The sequence below is a fragment of the Polyodon spathula genome, chromosome 1, assembly GCF_017654505.1.
Source record: "Polyodon spathula isolate WHYD16114869_AA chromosome 1, ASM1765450v1, whole genome shotgun sequence".
NCBI classification, from domain to species: domain Eukaryota; kingdom Metazoa; phylum Chordata; class Actinopteri; order Acipenseriformes; family Polyodontidae; genus Polyodon; species Polyodon spathula.
Window position 1 is genome coordinate 77,089,078 of NC_054534.1, and position 22,384 is coordinate 77,111,461.

The 22,384-nt window shown below is 35.9% G+C and overlaps 1 protein-coding gene across 1 annotated transcript in view; it reads right to left on the minus strand.

Annotated features, from left to right (window-relative positions):
* The window catches only part of pde5ab (phosphodiesterase 5A, cGMP-specific, b), an 89,223-nt gene extending 67,148 nt beyond the window's left edge, over window positions 1–22,075 (minus strand). The window contains exon 1 of the mRNA XM_041262927.1: window positions 21,858–22,075. Coding sequence (XP_041118861.1) covers window positions 21,858–21,862 — 5 coding nt within the window. The 5' untranslated portion in view covers window positions 21,863–22,075. The remainder of the gene's footprint in view (window positions 1–21,857) is intronic.
* Window positions 22,076–22,384: the final 309 nt, after the last annotated feature.

Consider the following 22,384-nt stretch of genomic DNA (forward strand, 5'->3'; position numbering starts at 1 on the left):
TTCGATTGGATTTAGGTCGGGACTCTGACTTGGCCACTCAAGAACATTTACCTTTATGTTCCTTAGCCACTCCAGTGTAGCTTTGGCTGTGTGCTTTGGGTCGTTGTCATGATGCTTCCACCATCAGTAGGGGTGGTTTTCTTGGGGTGATGTACTGTTTTGGGTTTGTGCCAAACATAACACTTTGCATTTATGCCAAAAAGTTACATTTTAGTTCTGTCAGACCACAAAACTTTTTGCCACATGGCTACAGAATCTCTCCAGTGTTTTTTTTGCATACTTCAAATGGGATTCAAGGTGGGATTTCTTGAGTAAAATACAGACCAGATTTGTGGAGTGCTTGAGATATTGTTGCCACATGCACACCTTGAACAGTCTTGGCCATAAAAGTCTGTAGCTCTTGCAAAGTTGCCATTGGCCTCTTGGTAGCCTCTCTGGTCAGTCTCCTTCTTGCTCGCTCATCTAGTTTGGAAGGTCAGCCTGATCTAGGCAGGGTCTTGGTGGTGCCATACACCTTCTACATCTTAATAATTGTCCTGTCTGTGCTCCAAGGGACATTAAAGGCCTTTGATATTTTTTTTTTATACCCATCCCCTGATCTGTGCCTTTCAACAACTTTGTCCCGAAGTTCTTTTGAAAGCTCCTTGGTGCTCATGGTTGAGGTCACTTAACTTGGTGTGTGATTTTGAAGGCGATTGGTTACACCTGAGCTAATTTAGGATTGCTATTACAAGGGGGGTGAACACTTATCCAACCAAGCTATTTCAGTTTTTATTTTTAATTACTTTTCTACAAATTTATAGAATATTTTTTCACATAGAAGTTGTGGGGTAGGATGTGTAGATAAATTAAAAAATATATATTTTAGCATTTTAATTCCAGGTTATAAGGCAACACAAGGCAAAAATTTTGAAAGGGGGTGTAAACTTTCTATAGGCACTGTATGACAGAAATACAATGATTATTGGTTGTAAATCTCATTTACGAATATGCATTTACGAATCTGCTTTCTTTGTTCTCCAACACAAACTTTAAAATAAAGTAAACAATAGCTTTATATCCTAAGCTCACACAGTGCAATACACCAAAGTACATCACCATCTTGGATCCACAGTTGCATCTCTATCCACCACATCAGTAGCTTCCAACTCACAACACAGAAAAGGGGAGAAGTAAGCCATGCTGCTTTGCATCTCACGTCACCCTCGGCATCTCTCGCTCACTCGCTGGTCCCTCTCTTCTTCTCACGGCCTCACTCTCTCTTCAATCTTCTCTCTCCTCAACTCTCTAAAGATCAGGTTTTTTTTTTCTTCTTTCAATTGACACTTAAAGGCCCAGTCTGGCTTTAGTGATTTTACTAAGTGAGTTGCCATAGTCTGTCTATTGGTTTGGAATTTAACTTGGATCCAAGTGAATCTGTTCCTTCTCTCCTTAATGCACACTCAATAGTGCCCAAAAAGACCGTTGTTCAATGTTTAACCTGTCCCACTGCCCTCCTATCGTCTTACACACCCAAATGTTGATTATTTTAACTCAGACCTTCACCTGCAGATGTTTAATGTCTGTAATGCTGTACAAGGCATTAATAAGTGCTACTCATTTCAGTTTGGTTTGATTATTACAAGCAACAGTTCTACCAGAAGTGGGGTTTTGTTTGGAAACCACTTGAAATGGAGGACATACTGAAGACAGTGCTACAAAACACCACAGCTGCTCTGCAGGAGAATGCCAAAGTGCTGGCACAGCAAGCCGTGCAGGATCTCCAGGCGTGAAGACACCTGTTAACCCAGATAGCATCCAGCATGATGAATAAAGACCCAAACACAGGGGCACCACAACCAAAATGATGAGCCACTTTTTGCAGAAAATGACCTTGGCTGATGACATTGAGGCATATCTTTTAGTGTTTGAGAGGACGGCGAAGCAGGAGTCCTGGCCAACTGAGCAATGGGCTGTTTGTATTGTGCCCTTTATGAGTGGAGAAGCTGAAAAAACTTATGGTGATCTGAAGCCAGCAGAAGCAGTTGACTATTGGTTGTTGAAAGTGGAGATCTTGGCTAGAGCTGGAGTCACTTCTGCTGTGGGGGCACAACATTTTCATACCTGGAGTTATGAAAACGGAAAACCTGCCTGGTGACCATTGTTTGACCTCATTGGAGTTGGTCATGGACCATTTTCTGAGGGGCTTCCTGGAAATGGGTGGCTCCGGGCGACCCTAGCTCAGCAGACAAACTCACTGCGCTAGAGGAGTGACAGCTCATTGCAACAGAGATCGCCCAGTCTGCTTACCAGCCACCGACAGGAGTACATGGTGAACCCTGAGCCTGAAGCAGTGAACTGAAGACACAACTGGTAAGGCTTTGTATGGGAAAGGGGGTGCTGAAGAGCAGTCTGAGACCGTGAAGGCTCCTTGGGGTGGGGAAAATAACACAGGTTATGAACCACAAGGGACTAAAGGGTTCAGCCCTTGTCAAGTACAGTGTTTTAAATCCAATGGTTGGGGACATATTGCATGGTTCTGTAAAAAACCAAGAGTCTGTATAGATTGTAACTTAGTAACCACGGTATATAACTTGTTTAACTCAGAGTTACCTACGTCGTAATATGGAGGCCTTGGGAAACCCAAGAAATCATGCAGCCAAATGAGAAAGTTACAAGCTAAACCATAGAGGCTTCCCTGGGGAAAGTGTACTGGAAATGGTATGGTTTTCCAACTTAGTTGTTTACAGTTTAGTGATGTTTTGGAAACTCAGATAGAAACAGAAAGCACATGTGAGGAAATATGAAACAAGTTACCAGTTTCTTTCTAAAAAAAAGAACAAGTAGAGGATGGTAATTTATAGTATGCGCTCAACCAGGTGACTGAGTTTGACAGGATTATTGGGCAAACAGGAGCACGGTAACAGTTCCACATTTCACGGTAAAAATGATTTGGTATATTGGGCCACACAAACAGAAACATGGGACTGGATAGAACATTTGGTGGTACCAGGAAAGTTTAGAGGGCTTATTCTACAACATGCACATAGTCATTTGCTGGGGGGACATTTGGGAAGGCAAAAGGCAAGAGACAAAATAATGACATGGTTTTACTGACCCAGTGTTTATAAAGAAGTTGAGAGGTATTGCTTAGCGTGCCCGAGTGTTAGCTGGTGTCAGGGAAAAAACCTAAACAAGCCTGTTAATCCCATTACCAATCATTGAGATTTTCTTTGAACAGCCAGGTATGGACTTAGTTGGGGCAAATCTAAAAATGGTTTCCAGTAAATATTTGTCATAGTTGATTATGCCACACGATATCCTGAGGTTATTCCTTTAAGGAATCCCAATGCTAGAAAATTGCTTAAGTGCTAGTGGAAGTGTTTAAACAAGCTGGGCTTATGATCACTGATCAGAGAACACAGTTTGTATCCACAACTCTGAAAAAAAAACTATGTCAGTTGTGTAAAGTTAATATAATTCTAACTTTGGTATATCACCCCCAGAAAGTTGGCCTGGTAGAAAGTTTAAAACAAATGCTGAAGAAAGTAATACAGCTTGCTGGGAAGGACTGGGATACTTTTCTGCTATACCTTATGTTTTCTATTAGGGAGGTTCCCCAGGCTTTTCTCCCTTTTGAATTACTTTATAGAAGGCAACCAAGAGGAATTTTGGATGTGGTAAAGGAAACGTGGGAGGAGAGCAACTACCAGAGTTGGGGGTAGTCCTCTTGTAGGTTATTGATGGGGAAGAATACCCTGTGCTGTTTTTAAGTAGAAAACTTCTGCCCAGAGAGAAAAATTATGCGACAGGGGAAAAGTAGTGCTTCGTGCAATAGAATCACTGAAATATTATCTGTGGGGCAGAAAATGTACTTTAATTACGAACCATGCACCATTAAAATGGATAGTCTAGTATCTAGTCTAGTGCTTTTTGATGTTGGTCCGCTATGAAAGGCGCTGTATAAAAATAAAGATTATTATTAAAGATTATGTACAGACAGAAAGACAAGAACACTAGACTAACTAGGTGGTTATTGGCATTAAAACCATATTGATTTAATGGTGAGCACAGAAAGGGAAATAAGAGCATATAAATGCTGACTTTTTTCTCGGTTTCCACAGAGTGTAGAAATTTTGTATTCCCCACCTCACAGGATTGTGAAGCGGGGGGATATGTTATGGGATATACGTTCCAAACTGTAATATGGAGGCTATAGGACCTGAGGTTAGGAACGGGTACTCAATCGCTATGCTGTGTCTTGAGCCTTTTGGCACACCGTACTTCAAGCTCATCCACAGCAACATTGGATTAAATGTCTGAGTGCAGTTATTGTTTAAATAGAAAGTTAGTTACTGAACCACATAATTGAGCAAATTATTAAAATGAATAGGATTTTTTTTTTTTTTTTTTTTAAATGTTCTGATGGCTCATTTGGACAGAAAGACGCTAGTCTACTGTTAAAGTGAGTTCCAGTATCGCACTTGCAGTATGATTTTTAAAAGGGGTGAAATAAGAAATAGGTCGCAAAGTGATTTATAAAAGCTGATTTGGGTCACTAAGTATATGGCTTTCAAAAGGTTTAGATTAAATGAGTCATGTATTCACTTGCTTTAATAATATAAATCAAATGACATGGTTACATTAATCAGGCTTTTAAAATCATTTTGCAACCTAGTTCTTATTTGGCCACTTTTGAAACTCATGCTGACAGTATCACACACAAGTACATCTAGTCTGCTGCATGCTGAACATGCCTTCACTTCACAAAATACACTGCCAGCACTCTGCTACAGACAGAAGAATACAACACATGATTAAACCCACCAGTTTCAACAGAGATTCAGGATCGCTACAAGCCCATGAATCAAGCTAAGCTCTTTTTTTTTTTTTTAGAGGCTACATTGCTGGGGGGTTTTTTTGCACGTAGTATGTAAAGCCTACCAATTTCTTTTTGTTAGTTTGCAGTTTTTGGATCTGATGACAATGGTTTTTATATTATCTTCATAATGAACAGTTCAATTCCTAAAAGTGCTTACTATATAGGACGAGGCAATCCACACACAGGTGAACCTGGGACCTCTCGCACTGAAGCATAGCGCCGATATCGCTGTACAAAAGAGCCGGCTCCTTTGCAAGGAGCGTGTATCAGGTTTATGTCTTCATATGTGATTATGCCACCTACCAGCCCTGCTGCTGCCTTCCCCTGTGCACGCTATATTATATATATATATAATATATATATATAGAATATATAGATATATATGTGTGTGTCTTTTATAATGTATATAGTGACGGGCCACCCCACAAAAGGCCGGTTCTAAACCAATTAATTTTTTATAAAATATACAAAAAACAAAACCAGACCGCATCACAAGCATCGGTTTGTAAGTACTGCACTCTAATTTATCATTCATAATACAGGTGTGTATATACACGTCCATATTTATGAAGTCTGCATGTTTCTTCGTATGATCGTATGAAAGAAACCAATAATTTTGTGCGTTTCTCAAATGATCTATCTAAATATCTCTTAAAACACCATATTTCACTAAAAACATATATGTTTTCTCTATATATTACAACAGCTTTAGATATTCCACACGTACACTTGATTAAAACGTCAAAAACAGTATTCTCTGTATCAGTAACAATGTTTGTACCCACTTCCCCTTAAAAAAAAAAAACATGAAACATTTTACCATGAAAATAATAACTTAGTTAAACTTGAGCCTACATAGAATCAATGCTTAGATTTGCTTATACCTAAGTATATGACACAATATTTTTGAAAGGAAATAAACATTTGGCAAGTAGTGATTTTAACTCTACATAAACGTAAATTATACTGACAAAACATTGTTTTTAAAATATTTACTTTTGCTAAAAACCACACTGCACATCCAAACACAGTGATGGCTTTACTTTAAATAAAATGTATGTATAAAAACTAAAATAATAATATATTTTTATAAAAATAAATAAGACGACAAATGTTACTTTTTTAAACAGAAAAATAATGTCTGCAATACACTTCGATAAACATGATGTCAAACGTCACATTTTTAAACAAGAAAATACACAATACCTGTTTTTGTGTCCTAAAAAACACAAACGGCATCTGTAAAATCTTGGATAAATCTCAACAGAACCTAAAATTCGTGCATGTGCAGAAAGGCTCAAAAAGGCAAATGCTAACTTATTTCATGGCTATCTTATTTCCTGTGACACCAGCACAAATTAACTATAATGTGAGAACATTTGCTCAGCTGAAAGTGATTTATCATGGCAACATGTGAGTGTACCACAGCATGAAATTAGTGCTCTTATACAAATTAAATTTATTGCAATATATTAGAAAAATCAGCCTGTTTTATTGTATTGTAAAATATGTGTTTTCAGTTATATTGTATATTTTAAATAATTTGTGTATTTGAAAACATATTGTAGTATATTGCAACATATCACATTATATTTGTCAAAAGTATTTTGCAATATGGTAGAACACACGTTATTGCTCCTCAGTCCCTGTATCCATTTAAATTGATCTTTGGTGCGGTTTATGTTGTATTAAACATTGTTTTTGTTAATCTTTGGAAACACTATGACCAGCTTATCCCTTTAAAACAGGGGAGGCAACATTGGCTCTTTCAATCTATCCCACTGCAGGACTTTGTTCCAACCAGACCTTTAACTATTTAATTGACCTCCTTAGTCTTTGTTATAGTCTTTACCAAAAAAAAGTCTTGGACAAGAACAGTACCAATTCCTTCCTTCTCTAATTAAAGAAATGTCTAGCTAAACTGAGAAACTAAAACAAGCTGAAAGCCACAGGGTGGACAAGGACAGGGGTTTTCAGCTTGTTTTTAAAACTGTACCCCTTCTGTCTAGAGGTTTCACATCGATTACCTCTTTACAATTTTTCGCATTACTGAATGGTACCACAGTTGCAATAAAAGGCAAAATAATCTGATTAACAGATTACATTTTGTTCCTATTTATTTAATATATAATTTATGTCACAACAGTTTGGGACTGACAGACTGCTAGTTTAGGAACAGAATACCAAACAGTAATTCTTAAAAATTTGAATTGCAAGCCTTTGGATGCACCTTCTCTTTGGAAACACACACATTAGCTTTCTGTTTGGCAAAGTTATTATAAATAATCCAAAATAATTTGCCCTATAAATTTTTCTATTACCATTTACTTCCCATCCCAGAATTAATTGTGTGTGCCATTTAAAATGTTTACATCAAAAACATTAACCTCAAGATAATAATAATAATAATAATAATAATAATAATAATAATAATAATAATAATAATAATATAATGATAAACTTTTTATTAAAACCAATATAAAAATGATCCATGGGTCTTGTATAACTTTCTGTTGCTTTACACTTTCTGTAGACTCTTCTGTATGTTATTCCTTCATTTTTCAGCTACACTTACAATATTATCAGTGCGGTAATATTTTTGTTTTATCTTAGTATTTATCTATTTATATCCCGGAAATGGATTCTGTAACGAATATACTAAACCACCAATCTGTTTAATTAAATAATAAAGGAGATTGAATAATGCTGCAATTTAAAACAGAAACAAATGCCCTTCTGTCTATTTTTCTGGAAAGTGTCGCTGGCCCGTAAATATAGTGACATTCAGCAGAATGTAATTTCTGGCATAAAATTTAACTTCCAGCAGACGTTTTCGAAACTATGCGCCTGTCCTGTTTTTAGATGATCCCACCCCGTTTCAGTCACCTGGTTAAGGTAACGTCTGTGTAGATGTGCTACTCAGCTACAGTAGTAAACTGTTGAATTAGTAAACTGCAGTACCATTAAATTAAACACATCATATCACACATAAAATCCTACATAGTCTTATCTGTGAGAGCCAATTACTCTTCTAAAATAGGTCTGTGCAATTAGAGATAATAAAAAAAAAGAGTGACATAATGCAATAATAATATTATCTTAGTTTCAAGTTGCCAGAATACAAGCTTTTATGATTGAGTGAACTTATATATAAAATTAAGTATATAATTAAGAACTCACTATAAACCCATCAGTTACAGATCTGTCATGTACTTCCATTCTATTGTTTTGTTGACTGTGTACTCTGTTCTGCAGATTTCTTCATCTAAGTGTGTGAATCAAACATAGTAGTATTTGCATTAGGTCTCTACATCCCCAGAAAGGTTTTAGTGCTCTGTAATATCACTCACACATGCATCAGGTCTACACCCCTAACTTTTCCTGTATCCTTATAATGTGCATCAGTCAGCAGCTTTTGATCTTAGACCGTCTGTACTGGACTCCATGAATACCCTACACTTAAAACTTGAACCCTTTCATTTTATTCATTTAATGTCACCTTGTGGTGAAACCACAACTGAACGTGGAAAACTAAGCATTTGCATATTAGAGGCACAGTATTTACAAAATAGTTGTACTGTTTTGCAATTACATATACAGTAATCCGTTGCATACCTGCATGTCACATATCTGAATTAACCATTTATCTGCCATGAACAATCTCTTCAGCAACGTTAGTTTATTATTGCACAGAGAAGATTAGTTTAGATATTGTAGATCCTACCAAAGTTTTCGTACACTCTGTTGTATGTGCTCCATGCGCAACCATTGCTGGTACTGTCACATGAGCTGTTTAATGTGTTGATATGTAAATAAATCCTGTTCGTCTGTGTAGTATATCAACTTCAGCCTCCGTCTCAATCTCCTTCCTGTCACTCAGCAGCGAATGCACACACCCACAAAGCAGACGGCTGCCCTGTCACAAGCATTAATACCCTGTATCTTTCTAAATAAGGGATTTAAAGGAGCTCCCTAATAATAGCTGAATCTCAAAACAATAATTGTGTGAATATAGTAATTGTTACAGCTGTGTATAATAGTATTTAAAACAGGATTCATTTATCTGCCTTACTCTGGTCCCACCGCAATCGGATACGCTACAGAATATTGTACTTTGTATTTATGGATTAAAAAATATGTATTTCTTTTGAGCAAGCTCTGAGTGTATTTAATATTACCTTTCCAGTCCTTCCGGTATAAGGGTTTGAAAATATGATTGTTTACAAAGTGACTCTAGTCGGTAACCTAGGAAATTGCCTCAGGAAACTGCCTCAATTTGCTGCTTTACTTTTCTTACATGGTGAGTGGCTCTTATTATCCTATTTCTTGTAAAATGCAGCAGTAAGATTAATGGCAACAGGTGTTTCCAGCCGATATGGTCCATCAGATAATATCAACACAAAGATTAATCGCCATTTTCTTTTAATTACTTCAGCTATTTTTAACTGTTTCGTCCTCTGGTGATGTTGTAAGTCACTCCATATCAAAGGTAGGAGTTGGAAAGGACAGATTTCTGTCCGTAATTAGGCTGTCAATGGAGACAGCAAAAATTGTGTTGATAATGCAAAGATTTCAATTTTATTTCACCATAATCTAGTTGCTATTATAATATGCTAATACTGCCAGTTTTGTGCATTATTTGTAAAATGAGTCATAACTCTGATCCAGACTTGCTGGAACCATTTTAAGTAAAGACTAATAAAGGCTAAACAAAAGAGCCTGATAACAGTACATTATAAACACCTGTGGCTATAAATGCTGTTTTTAACTCATTTTGAAAGTAAACATAAATGAGTGCCCTGATGAGGACTGTCCAGAGGGGCCTAGTTTTTAACAGCAGGATAAGACCAGAAATTTTTGTATCAAAGAAACAGCAATTTGTTTACAAAGAGGTTTGGTACCATTAATGGAGAAAGACAGAAAAACTTCACACAGCTGGCACCTGACTTAAATTAGCAAGCCTGTGTTTATAATTATAATAAGCTGATAGATATATTGTATTGAATCACAAAACTAGTTAGTGTTATTGTAAACTACATACTGCAGAGTAAATGAAAAGCTTTGCTTTCGTATAGATGGTTTGAGGTGCTATCTGCTATTTGGACAAGCATTACATTATACTGTGGAAATTTGAATCTAATAAAAGCATGATTCTCAAGAGTGAATACAGGCAGGAGATGTGGATGAATGCAAAGCCATTAGCAGCAGTCCTCATATACAGCAACTGTGTTCCTCATGACTGGCAACTTGATTTCTCTCCAGGAGTTTCTGAGAGTTCACAATGAGTGACAGTGCATCAGAGGTAATCAGAATCCTGGCAGCAATGCTTACATACACACTCCTGAAACCACATCTTGGCTGAGGTGTACAATACTGGTATTAGATATGACAGCAAGCATTTTTGTTGATGTTGTGACTATAAATGTGTGATTCAGTCCTGCTGATTTATTTTTGCTGTCAGACTAATTGAGTTTATGGTTATTGAACAGGGCTTCCCAACCCTGGTCCTGGGGACCCCACGTGTCTTCTGATTTTCATTCCAACTGAGCTCTCTATTAATTAACTAGACCCTTAACTGAACTAATAATTTGCTTAATTAGACATTTTTAATTGTTCTCAGCTCCAAAAAGTTGCAGAGTTCAAGTTACTTATAAAATGTTATAGCAAACTTGAACTCTGCAACTGTTTAAGAGCTGAAAACAAGTAAAAAGGCCAAATTAAGAAAAGTATTAGTTCAATTAAGGGTTTAGTTAAGTAATGAGAACTCAGTTGGAATGAAAACCAGAAAACACATGAGGTTCCCAGGAGCAAGGTTGGGAATCCCTGCTCTAGACCCTTCGTGTAGTAAGTGTCTCATTTTCACTCAAAAAATGTTTTTTTTCAATATTTTCAGGTGCATTATTTTTATCCCCAGTTTTGGTCAATATTTTTCCGGCTTGTGATGTGCCCGACAAATAGCGACACCTACTGGAGTAGTCAGGATAAAAGATTTATTACACACAGGACACTGCTTTTTAGAAAAAACATGTTTGCCTTTGTCATTGGCTCAGGAACTTGCCTGTCTGTTTTAGGAACAATGAAAATGTAAATACAGGTGATCCACCACAGACAGCACAGTTCTTATTTTTCCTACAAATTTTAATATAATCTTAATAATTGTTGATTTGAAGATGTGGCAGGACAGAAACCCTGCTGCTGTAAATAGTGTGTGTGTGTGAATATAAGGTTGGCAGGGATGGAGTTATGACCAGGGATGTGGCCACTACCTAACTGGGGAGTGGCCACATGTATATAAGGACGGAGAAAGCCTTTGTCTGGTGGATGGAGTTAAGTGAGTGCTTTGGAGCTGGATTTTCTGGAGCATTATTTTAACTACATGTAGTGAAGGCGATGGCCCAGCCTACAGCTGGTTAGTCTTTTATTTGAACCTTTATTTTGGCCCTCGTGCCAGTTTATTTGTTCCTGTTTATTTGTTCTTTTGTTTATTACATGTGCACTCTAGTACTTAAACTGCAGCTTTCTTGTCTCTGAGTCTCTTTCCTGCCAACTAACATCTGGGCCCACAGCGCTATCCTTTAACAAAAGTGCTATATACATTTAGGTTATTCTTAAGTGACTTTTACTGTAATGTCTTAGCAGCTGTACAAAATCAACAAACAAACAACAAAAAAGCTGCATCTAACAAATCATATGGCTTTACATACATTCAGTTCCATGGCCCAGTCCTACTTTTTAGACTAGAGTACTTAGTTTTAAGAGCGTGTTTAACACAGTGGATTGCAGATGGCTTGTCAACAACACAGTAAACTTATTAAAAGGGTTCATTGTAATTACAACAATGGAGTGCAATCTTTATGTCAATACCAGTGTTATAGCAAAGAATATAAACCAGTTATCCGTAGTGATTATCTATCAGGTGTCCTGAGTAGCTGCAGTCCATCTTTTGTGTCAGATTAAGTTCTGCATGGATGGATGTGGAGGGTGGTCCCTATAAGGGCAGGATTGAAGGATGCTCATGGGACAAAGTGGGGAAGTTCAACTCAGTGATCTCATGTTGTAAAATGTATAATTTGACATATTATACACTGTACAACATGTCGGTATTAGGGGGTTAGGGTAAGGCTATTTCATCTTGAGTACCGTAATTCAATTAGAAAATTACATTTATCATTGTTACTAACATACTAATTAGGCACTTACACTCTTGATAATGATTTTCATTGATGGGTCCTTCTGCTGTTTGAAAAATACATGCTTACTTGTATGTATGTATGTATGTATGTATGTGTGTGTAGTACTATATTTATTATTTTAGTAATAATATCAATTGAACCCATGTGCATTTAATAGAATTAAATTTTACCTGAGAATATGTGATAGACTATTACAAAATTGCTAAAATGCAAGGGCAGTGCAGATGTTTATGAAGAGGGAGCAGTTAGCCTCTGTCTCTTTGCTCCGTTTAATTTCTAATGTGGACGAAGGGCCGTTTGAATTTGGATGGTTCACTGCCATTGCCAGTAAACATATGGGACCATGTATTCTTTCGTCTCGACTCATTTGCCAGTCGCTTCTGATAGATGGCATATTACATTACATTATGGACATTAATTGCCCAGCTTTGTTCTGAAGTTTTATTCGGTAGCTAACACAAGACTTGCAACAGGAATACAAGAGATAAGGAAGTGTATTTCCGTCTCAGCAAAATTATGATGTCAGTCAAACCAAACTGGCATTGGCCTACCATCTCCAGGTATTCCACACTTGGAATGTGCATTTCCAAAATCTAGTAAAGTATAGTAATTATGATGGTATGATAACACCAAAATTCTTGAAAAACAATTATCTATTCTGGTTGCTGGAAGTCACTGTACACACAGCCAATGTCAACTTTAAATTTCCCTACCAAAATATCTTCAGTTAAAAATTGAACAGGTACTGCAACTGATCAGAAATGTACTTCAATCTTGTCTTAAACACTGCCTGTTACACTGTTCCCCCTGTAACAGGCCAGTGGCAAGACAGACTCAGAAGCCAGGAAACTGCAGTACAAGCACTAAAGCGCACTTTAATAAACAACAATAACACAAAACGTACAAACAAAAAGGCACAAGGGCAATATAAATGTTTAAACAAACATACAAAAACTCTTCAGGCTGGGCAGAGTCTTCACTGAACTTTTAAAGACAATACAGAGCCACAAAAACAACACAGCTACACTCACCAAACGCCAAATTGACCCCTGGGCTCTCCTTTTATGGGATGCGGCTGGAGCCTAATTAATCAATAATTAGCGATTATCTAATTAAGGCTCCAGCCACATTCTGACATGTTTTTGGCAGGGAGGAATTAGCCCCACCCCTGCCAATCACCACCAAACACCAATAAATATACACACCCCCATTTAATCTTGGTGATTGACTGCAGCTAATCTATGAGATTTGAATCACAGCATCAATGGAACAGGGCAGAAGCTGGCTAGGAACCAGCGACCCTGCGCACCGCAAGCTAGCGTCTAAACCACAATGCAAAAGAGCTGGCCTTGTTTACATCCGTGGTTTTAGAGCTTTTAATCTCATCTCATCTCACCTACAGAGGACAACAGAATCCGTAATGGCAGTGTATCACACAACACTGCCTGTTACACCACGAAGGATTCAATTATTTCTGTAAGGCTTGCAAATGCATTACAAGTAATACATTTAAATCAACATTCACAAAGTAACGGGACTGAAGTGCAAACTCTAAAATAATTGCTGGAACCTGACTAGTAATGATGTATGTATTGTTTGACCCAAACCAAGACACACCAATAACTCAATTCATATCCTGTGGTAATGGGCTGCATACTAAATTTAGCTCTGGACGTCAACTTAGTCTTATACAACAGAATTTCAATAGACGTTTAGGGACAGTTTGTTGGATTGATGATATCTAGCCTTGATGACTTTAGGAACTCAGCCATGGCATTTCCAAACAAAAACACAACTGACTTAACTGTATTCATGGTATTAGAATGATGTTTTGAATCATTAAATTGAATCATAATTGCCCGGTGTAGCTCACATGGTGCATCCTTACAGACATATGGCAGTCTCCACTTTATCTTTGTCTCCATATTCAGCAGAGGATAATAATTGAATATAGTTTTTTTAATCTGTCTCTGTTTTTGAATTCAGAATTGTATTACGGTAGTCTGAATAAGTCACTTCAAAAAAAAAAAAAAGTGGGACGTCTTAATAATTCTCAGCAATCAGCTGCTCCAGGACAGTCATACTGAAATATCCATTAGGTAATAATGAACTGAGCATGCCTGCTGGCATGTGTCCCATGATTGCTTCCTATTGGTATTAATAATGTGTTTGTTTCCCAATACATTGTATAGTTTCTACAAAAGGCCTACAAAATAAGACTTCATGGGCAGGATTTTCAAAGTCAGCATTATTGTATCGAACTCGTGATATAGTAAAGAGACCTGTCACTGTACTTTATGTATCCATGCCTCCCTTTCTGAAACTTCATCCGGCAGTGTTCTGGGCTTAAGGTTACAAATTGTTAAAACAAGTGAATAAATCTCATTCATAACCACAAGTATACACAAATCTAAAATGTTTTCATAACTACAAATATTGGATTATCTGTAGTCTCTGTATTGTCTGCGTAATGGCTGCGGTTTGTTGAATTTCTGTTTTAAGGTGAGTTATATATAGGCTTGCTACTATTCGATTTTTATTTATTTATTGCCAAATCGATGATTACAATCCAGAGTTGTAATGACTCGAGTAAATGACTTGACTCGACTTAGAATCAAGTTGCAATTTTCCTTGACTCGAGTCGAGTTATTGGAATCAAATGACACGACTTGTCTCGAGTCTCTGCAAGCAAAGACTCGACTCCCTGCTCAAAAGTCTCCATCTGACTCGAGTTATTGTCTTTGTGATAAAATCAATAACACACTTATTTCATTTTCAATACATGCAGCCCCTCTCTAACACACGCAGTCATCTTGTTATTTTACACATAAACAGGTTCCTGCCATGGTTGTTAATAAAATTGCTAAAAAAATAGAAAATACCTTTCTAGCCTATAGCACTGTTCTGTGATCATAACGTCACAAGCAGCAGGGAACCCGGGAATCAAATGTGTAGGCGGGAAGCAAAGACCGATTTCTGATCACTGATCACAGAAAATCCTGAGGAAAATAGACACGAAAAAAAAAAACAACAGCATGAAGAGTACACTAAAGGTACCTGCGGTGCAGTTAGCGTTGAATAATTATACAGTCGACAGGGAGTGAAACAAGCAGGCTGCATCCTGCCAGCACTGTAAAGCAACAATAAGTTACAAGCTGGGAACATCATTCAATTTCAACCGACATCTGAAAACTAAACACCATCACCAGTAAGTAACTTTACTGTAATTTTAACATTGAAATTTAATGTGCAATAAAATGAACTAAAATGGAAAGATGAAAACAAAGCAGAAACCATGGACTTTTAATGGTGAACATAAGTGGGGCAAGTGAGACCACATTATTGTGTATCCAAATTTTGTATTTTTAACATATTTTTTTATGTCTAGATTGCTAATCTCCTGTAAAACTAATCTAATTAAATCAAGATATCTTGAACTGTCAGAACTAACGACTCGAAGTAACTCGAGCCAGATTGTCTCGTCTCGACTCGAGCTTGGCATCTCAAAGACTCGACTCGAGTTTTCACTCCCCAATGACTCGACCCTACTCGAGTCCCAATTTGGGTGACTCGTTACAACTATGTTAATTTTGACGTTTATTTTTGCAAGAATTTATCGGGTTTTTTTCGATCTTTATTTTTCAATTGAAGCAGAGGATGGGTGAAATCGGCCTTCATGCTTAAAAAAACAAACAAACAAACAAACAAACAAACAAAAAAAAAAAAAAAACACCAGACTTTTTATGCAATTGAGAAACTTCTTATTTAGCAAAATCATATTCAACATATAACAAACCCGTGGTTACCAACATTTGGTCACAGCGGAGATACCATGTATAGATAAAGATCCTACATAAATTTAAAAATGGTCTCAAATAAGCCGTAAAAAAACAATATAAAAGTGTATTACAACATTTTATAGCATAGTTTATAGCAGCTACTGGACAGCGAATCAACAGGGAAGACACGATTGGTCCACAATTCTGTCATCGGCTGGATCCAAACAACACCCTCCTCAAAACCAGGCAGTTAAACTCCCAACCCTGTTCCAATCATTCCACGCCAATCCACTCCCTGCCTACTTAAATGATGCCCCGCCTCCAACAATAAGTTTCGAGTCCGACTTAATGCTACACGGCCAAAATATAGAAGTTCAAGGTAAATATAGGTTTTAAAGTTTTTTTAAAAGAGAAAATAAAGAAATAAATGGTTTTCTAATAGCGATAGAGCCCTCGCGATGCGGGCTCTAATTTGTGGTAGATGACCTTGACTTTCGTTAGCGCCCTCAGCTACGGCTTGGGACGCATAACCAGTCGCGGTCATCTACCACCCGGTAGAGCCTGCATTGACGGGTTCCAACTATAGCTTAATTATTTCATAAATCAACATAATTTGGGAAATTACGTTATCATGATTATTTAATAACTAGATAGTAATAATGACCACTTGAAAATGACAAAATCAGTGCACTGTACCGATTTGTTAATTAACACTGGAATGGGGCTTCACTTTCTTTTATAGACTTTTATATTTGCAGCAAATTAAAAAATGAACTCCCATGTGAAGTACCACTTTGGACACGCTATATATTGTCCATAGAATTTCCAAAGATTTATGTTAAAGGTGATATGAGGTAAATAAATGAGGGCCATATTTTCAGTTTAACCCACCGGTATAAAATGAGAAAGAAACTCAGGTTTTTCCCCTTTAAAACAGGAGATAATTAAAGACTTTAGTAAATATCCAAGCCACACATTGCATTATTGCACTATTTCACACAGTAAAATCTACATGATGTCTGTAACTAAAGAAAAACAAACATGCAGGAGGAGCACAAAAGTATCTGTGGCGTTTCATTTCACTTTGTAACACATACTTTGGTACTGTCTATTGGTGAAAAGGAAAAAGTTTGGAAGTATGTTTCCTGCCATTCCTCTGGTTTACATTAGGATGTTTAATGAAATGCAGGTGGAAGCGTGTTTACATTTTTCCATTATTCATAAACACTTGAATTAATAATCTCAAGTAATCTTTTCTGTTTCCCTGCAAAGTTTATAGAATTACGTTTATTATATATCTAGGAAAGGGAACACTGGCTTCAATTTTATAAGATGTTTTAATGCATGCTTACGCTTTATATAAATCATGTAAGAGGCATCCCTTTTTCTTAGACACACAATTTGTGACACAACCCGTATATTCAAATGTTTTGTTTTTGTCTCTCTAATTTGTTTCATCAAGACAATTAAGTGTTAGGAAATAACTGTTGTACAACAAATTGGCAATAACCAAGCCTACATGTTTACAGTTATTACAATGGCAGCCCAGTGATACTCACGATACTTAGGGTCCCCAATACCTTCTGCATAAGAAGTGAAAATTAAATCTGGAAAACTAAATACTGTAGTGAAATGATGCTTGCTAGCCTAGATGTCTGATCAAGCGTATGATATTTTGTGTGGTAACTTGTTCTGAACTCATGTCAATACAACACCTGTGCACAGGTTTGCATTGTTGAAATAGTTAACATTATAGCAATAAAGACACTGTAAAACACTGTAAAATTGCAAGAAGTAAACAAAACAAAAAATGAACATGTGAATATACTACACTAAAAGAATACATGCATTAAAATACATATTCTTTGGAGGGCACATAGTCAACCAGATTTAGTTTTTTAGAACTCATGTCTGCAAATTTACAAGGCTGAGTTGAACATCTGCAAAATCTGCATTCTGTTCTTATCACAATAGTTGAAGCTCAAGACCAGATGTCCCCCTTTTATATTTCTGCTTTGTTCAGCAACTGCTAAAAAAACAATACCATCTGCTACACAATGAACAGAAAACTGAAACAGCTACTAATGTGTTTTTGTAGGTTAATCTTTAATATTTTTCATTGCATATATTCATACTGATGGTCCTTACCCACGCTTTTTTAATCCTCTGCATCAGCATTGTGGCATACACATTTTGTCATCCCCTGCAAACAGAACTTTAGGGCTCACTTTTATAGATAGTATTAAACACCTGCTTTTGTGGGTGATCTATGAATGTGTCTTAAAGGAGAGACAAACAGGGTTGCAAGTATGAAAACATAAAAAAGAGTCAATATTCTTACCTCTTATTTACACTAACAATATCACTGCCACCTTTCGTCTGTTGAAAATATTTTGACTTTTTGCTTGTATTTTACACTTTAGAATGCACCGTACATTTGGAATATGCAGACATTTTCAAAGATCACACTACTGAATCATCTAATGTGAGAATGTTTGTTATAATCTAACCCCACCAATGATCTAGCTACATTTAGACCATGTTCCTTTATCAACTATACCGGATTCCAGCAGTTTATCATTGCAATGTATTTGAAATGTGTATATTCTGAAGTTTTCAACAAATATCTGTTCTACCAGAATGCTTTAAAATATTTTGAATTGATCCTAGATGATATAAACATAACTACACATTTGTTTTTAAAGAGGTACATTATTTTCATTTACCAAATTACATGTGATGTGTTTATCCTAGTTCTGCCTTTAACTTGTGACCTGTATTTTTTTTTTGTTTGTTTGTTTACTTCTGGTGAAATGAATGCATACCAGTGTAGGGGTATGTGCAGCTGCAACTTTCACCAAAATGTTTTTTATTATGGGTGACTTGTACAAAATCCTAAATGGCAGGCATTCAAAATCTCCTTTTAATTTTCGTGAAAAAAGTTTATAAGATTCTTAAAACCTTTTTTTTCTCTTCAAACTTACGAGTTTCAAATTAGCATGTATTTGTTTTAACAGCATTTAAGAAAGCTGAGACTAGCACACCAGAAGAAATGTCTGCCTTTGCGTGTAACTCCTAGATGGTTCCCTTTGAAGTGTTATGAATAACTTCAGTTGCATCTAGATGTTATGAACTTTACAGATTTGTTATTGCTAAAATGGTTTGCTTATACATTCCTGTAACATGATGTCTTTTAAGACTGCAGCATCATGCCATCTGCAAAGTATTCTTTTAATGTCCATTATGATGGCATTTATCATTACAGAGCTCGCAATCCAACATCATCTAATGTGTCCATTCAAGCTTTTTAAAGAATATAAAGAGCAATGCCATATAAAATATGTCAGCCTGTTGTGAGCTATCATTTCAGTTCAAAGAGGCACCTGTTTTAACATTCTAAGTATTTAAATTCACCTTTTTTTGTACCTCATTGTCATGTCTGACATGAATATGAAAGGTACTTTCTTTTTGTTTTTAAGAAGCCAAATATAACTAAAATTTGACAGCTAAAGTAATGCAGCAATTGGTTAAAGACAATCAGCTAAATATTAAACCAGTGTTTGACAGTCATTATTTTCTTTGCATTATTGGTTGGAACAGTGGGATGTGTTGCTGCAGCCAGCAAGTACCAGACTTTGACATTTCTGTCACTGGAGTTCAGTAGATTGAGATAGTGAAAACTGAGTAAAATCAAAAACACTAGCACCACTAAAACTGTTGCAAGTATAAAATGAAAAATGTTGATCTCATAGTCACTTATTTTTGGCTTCATCTACAACATTACATTCAAGTATTATAATATATATATATATATATATATATATATATATATATATAGTAGATATATATATATATATATATATATCTTTATCCTTGATATATAAATAATAAGATATAGACCATCTATAGTCTCTCTTGATCATCTATAACTGCAGATAAATGAGAAATGTTTAAGCTAGTCACATATTTAAAACATCAAACTGATATTTGATATACCATACGGTACCAACATACCACATGGGCTGTTTAGGTTAAAAGTGAAGTCCTAAAGTGATTGACAATTCAATGTTTACAAGCTATACTAAATAAAATGCTTACAGGATACTGAAATGCGAATTTACCAACTGTGACAGATTTCTAGCACAAATATATAGCTACCCAGGTGATTTACCTTTTGAAATACATGGAGGAGCTTTGAGAAATATAACTAGACTAGGCTAATTATTGTGTCCTGTTTCACATCTCAATATACACAACCATGTTGAAAAAAAGTAGAAATGAGAGATGTATTTTAAAGCCATCAGTAACATGGAGTTGTGAAATGAATGCTTTTAGTGCAAAGTGAAATAGTAGGTTGCAGTGAATATGAGTTACATAAAAAGTTAGTCATTACCATAATAAATGACAAGTAGTTATTTACTGACAAGCTGGATAATTTTCAGAATAACAAGGAGAACCTCCAAGTAGTGTTGTTCATGAATGCATGATACAATGAATGATAAACAAACAAACAATGAACCCAGAATTCATAGTATATATTTCCATTAGTTTTTTTTGTTGTTTGTTTTTTTCCATAAGCATGTTTTAATTAGGAACGTTTGACCAGTATTGTTATGCTTTATACTTTAAACCACCATAATCTTTAAACACTGCCATTTTAAATATAAAAATATGATGACTAGCAGCATTCTTTACAGCTAGCTTCAATATGTGCCTTGACACTGTGGCCGAATGGAGACAAGCAGTCTCTGGATTGTATATCCTGTCAGTGCAAAGTTATTGCAGTGGCTACATGAATACAGAATGAGCAACTTGTAGATTCAAAAATCAACACCTTATTGTTTTTATACAACCCATCAGTTGTGAAATGGACTAATTGTGAAATGCATCTTCAGCTTACAAACAGTATGTTTGTGTACAGTATGATGGAAACAATTGAAAAAAATATGTAAAAATTACTTTTTTTGTAAAGGTTTGTGGAATTTATTTTACTTGTAAATATCGCTGTTGCTGAGTGTCACTGTTCATATTTTGATGTCTTCACAATTAGAATTTGTGTTGCATAGTAAACTTGTGTACTGTCATATTAAAATTATTTACTGATTACAGCCAAGTTTTATTTATTTATTTATTTATTTTTTAAAATAGTACATTTGTTATTTTAAATGTCTCCCTTATGTGGTCTGTCTTAGTTGTGTAGTTTTAAAAATAACTACTTAGGATACATATTTAAGTCAAATAGCATAGGTACCATTTTGGCAGTGGCAGCTATTGGACGTTTTTTTAAATCAGCATATTAGGTTTTCTGTAGGTTCCACAGATGTCTTTTGTCTTGAGACGTCTTAAAGGTAAACGCCATAAGATGTTGAAAAAATACCTGCGTCAGTTTTCAGCCAGTGTCAGGGAAATCAAGCTTGTTTTATGTCCTTGTGAGGTATTATACCCAATTGTTCTTTGTTACGTTTCACACATGCAAATACATTAGCACAAATGAATACATTATTGTAGAAAGTCGTTTTGTAATATCATAAGGTTTGATGTTAGAAAGTGCTTCCAAATAAGCAAGAAAAGAACAACAAAAACAAAATACTACTATGACTATGACTAAATAATAATAATAATAATAAGCACACACAACATTCAGGTAGACTTCTATGTCATTTCCAAATCCGTGAACCATTTTTCTCACAAACCACAAACCAAGCATTTATAAGTACAATAACATACAATTAATAACCAAAATAGCATTTCTACTGTGTCTGCAGTTCACAATCTGGCTTCCTTTTTGACAAACAAAATAGCTTCTGTTTTTATAGATGAAAAGCCCTGATTGCCTGGTTACTTTGGAACGCGACAGTTTGAATTTAAAACTTTACCTGTGAAAACCTGTTGCACACATCTCCAGAGTTATGACTCACAAGTATTTTTTACACCCAAATAACAGTGATTAAAGAAAGCATATTAACAGTGTAGTTAAATATATGTCCCTTTTTTATATATAAAGTAACAACAGCCTTTACTTACCCCATCCTGTGGCATTTGAGTCCTGCGTCAGATATGTAGTTGTTGCATGTACAGTGAATAATTTTTTGTTGCTGCTTTTTTTGTTAGTTTTCCTCACTGTGATGAAGTAAAACCTGTACTGAAGATATATATTCATATCCTTTTGGGACTTGGGGTGGGGTGGGGGGGTGGTGGTGGAAAAAGTAGCTCTTGATAATTAACAATGTGCAGACCTTGATGAAATACACTTGATGGAGCATGCATCACTGTTAATCTGGGGACCCAGTTTTTTCCAATAGCTGTGCCAGATCTTACTGTACTGCTAAACCTGGGAATAAATCACAATCACAAGGGAGAACGCCAGTGTCGTATGACTATACTTGTACAATAAGCTTTCTTTTACAAGTCCAACAGCTTACTGTGCTTCTCTTAATGTTATAAAGACAATCTGGAATCAATAAACTTCCAAGCTTGTTCTTTAAGTATATTCTGTGATATCATATTTCAAACAGGCTATTAGTTGCCCAGTATTTATACTTTTTTTTTTT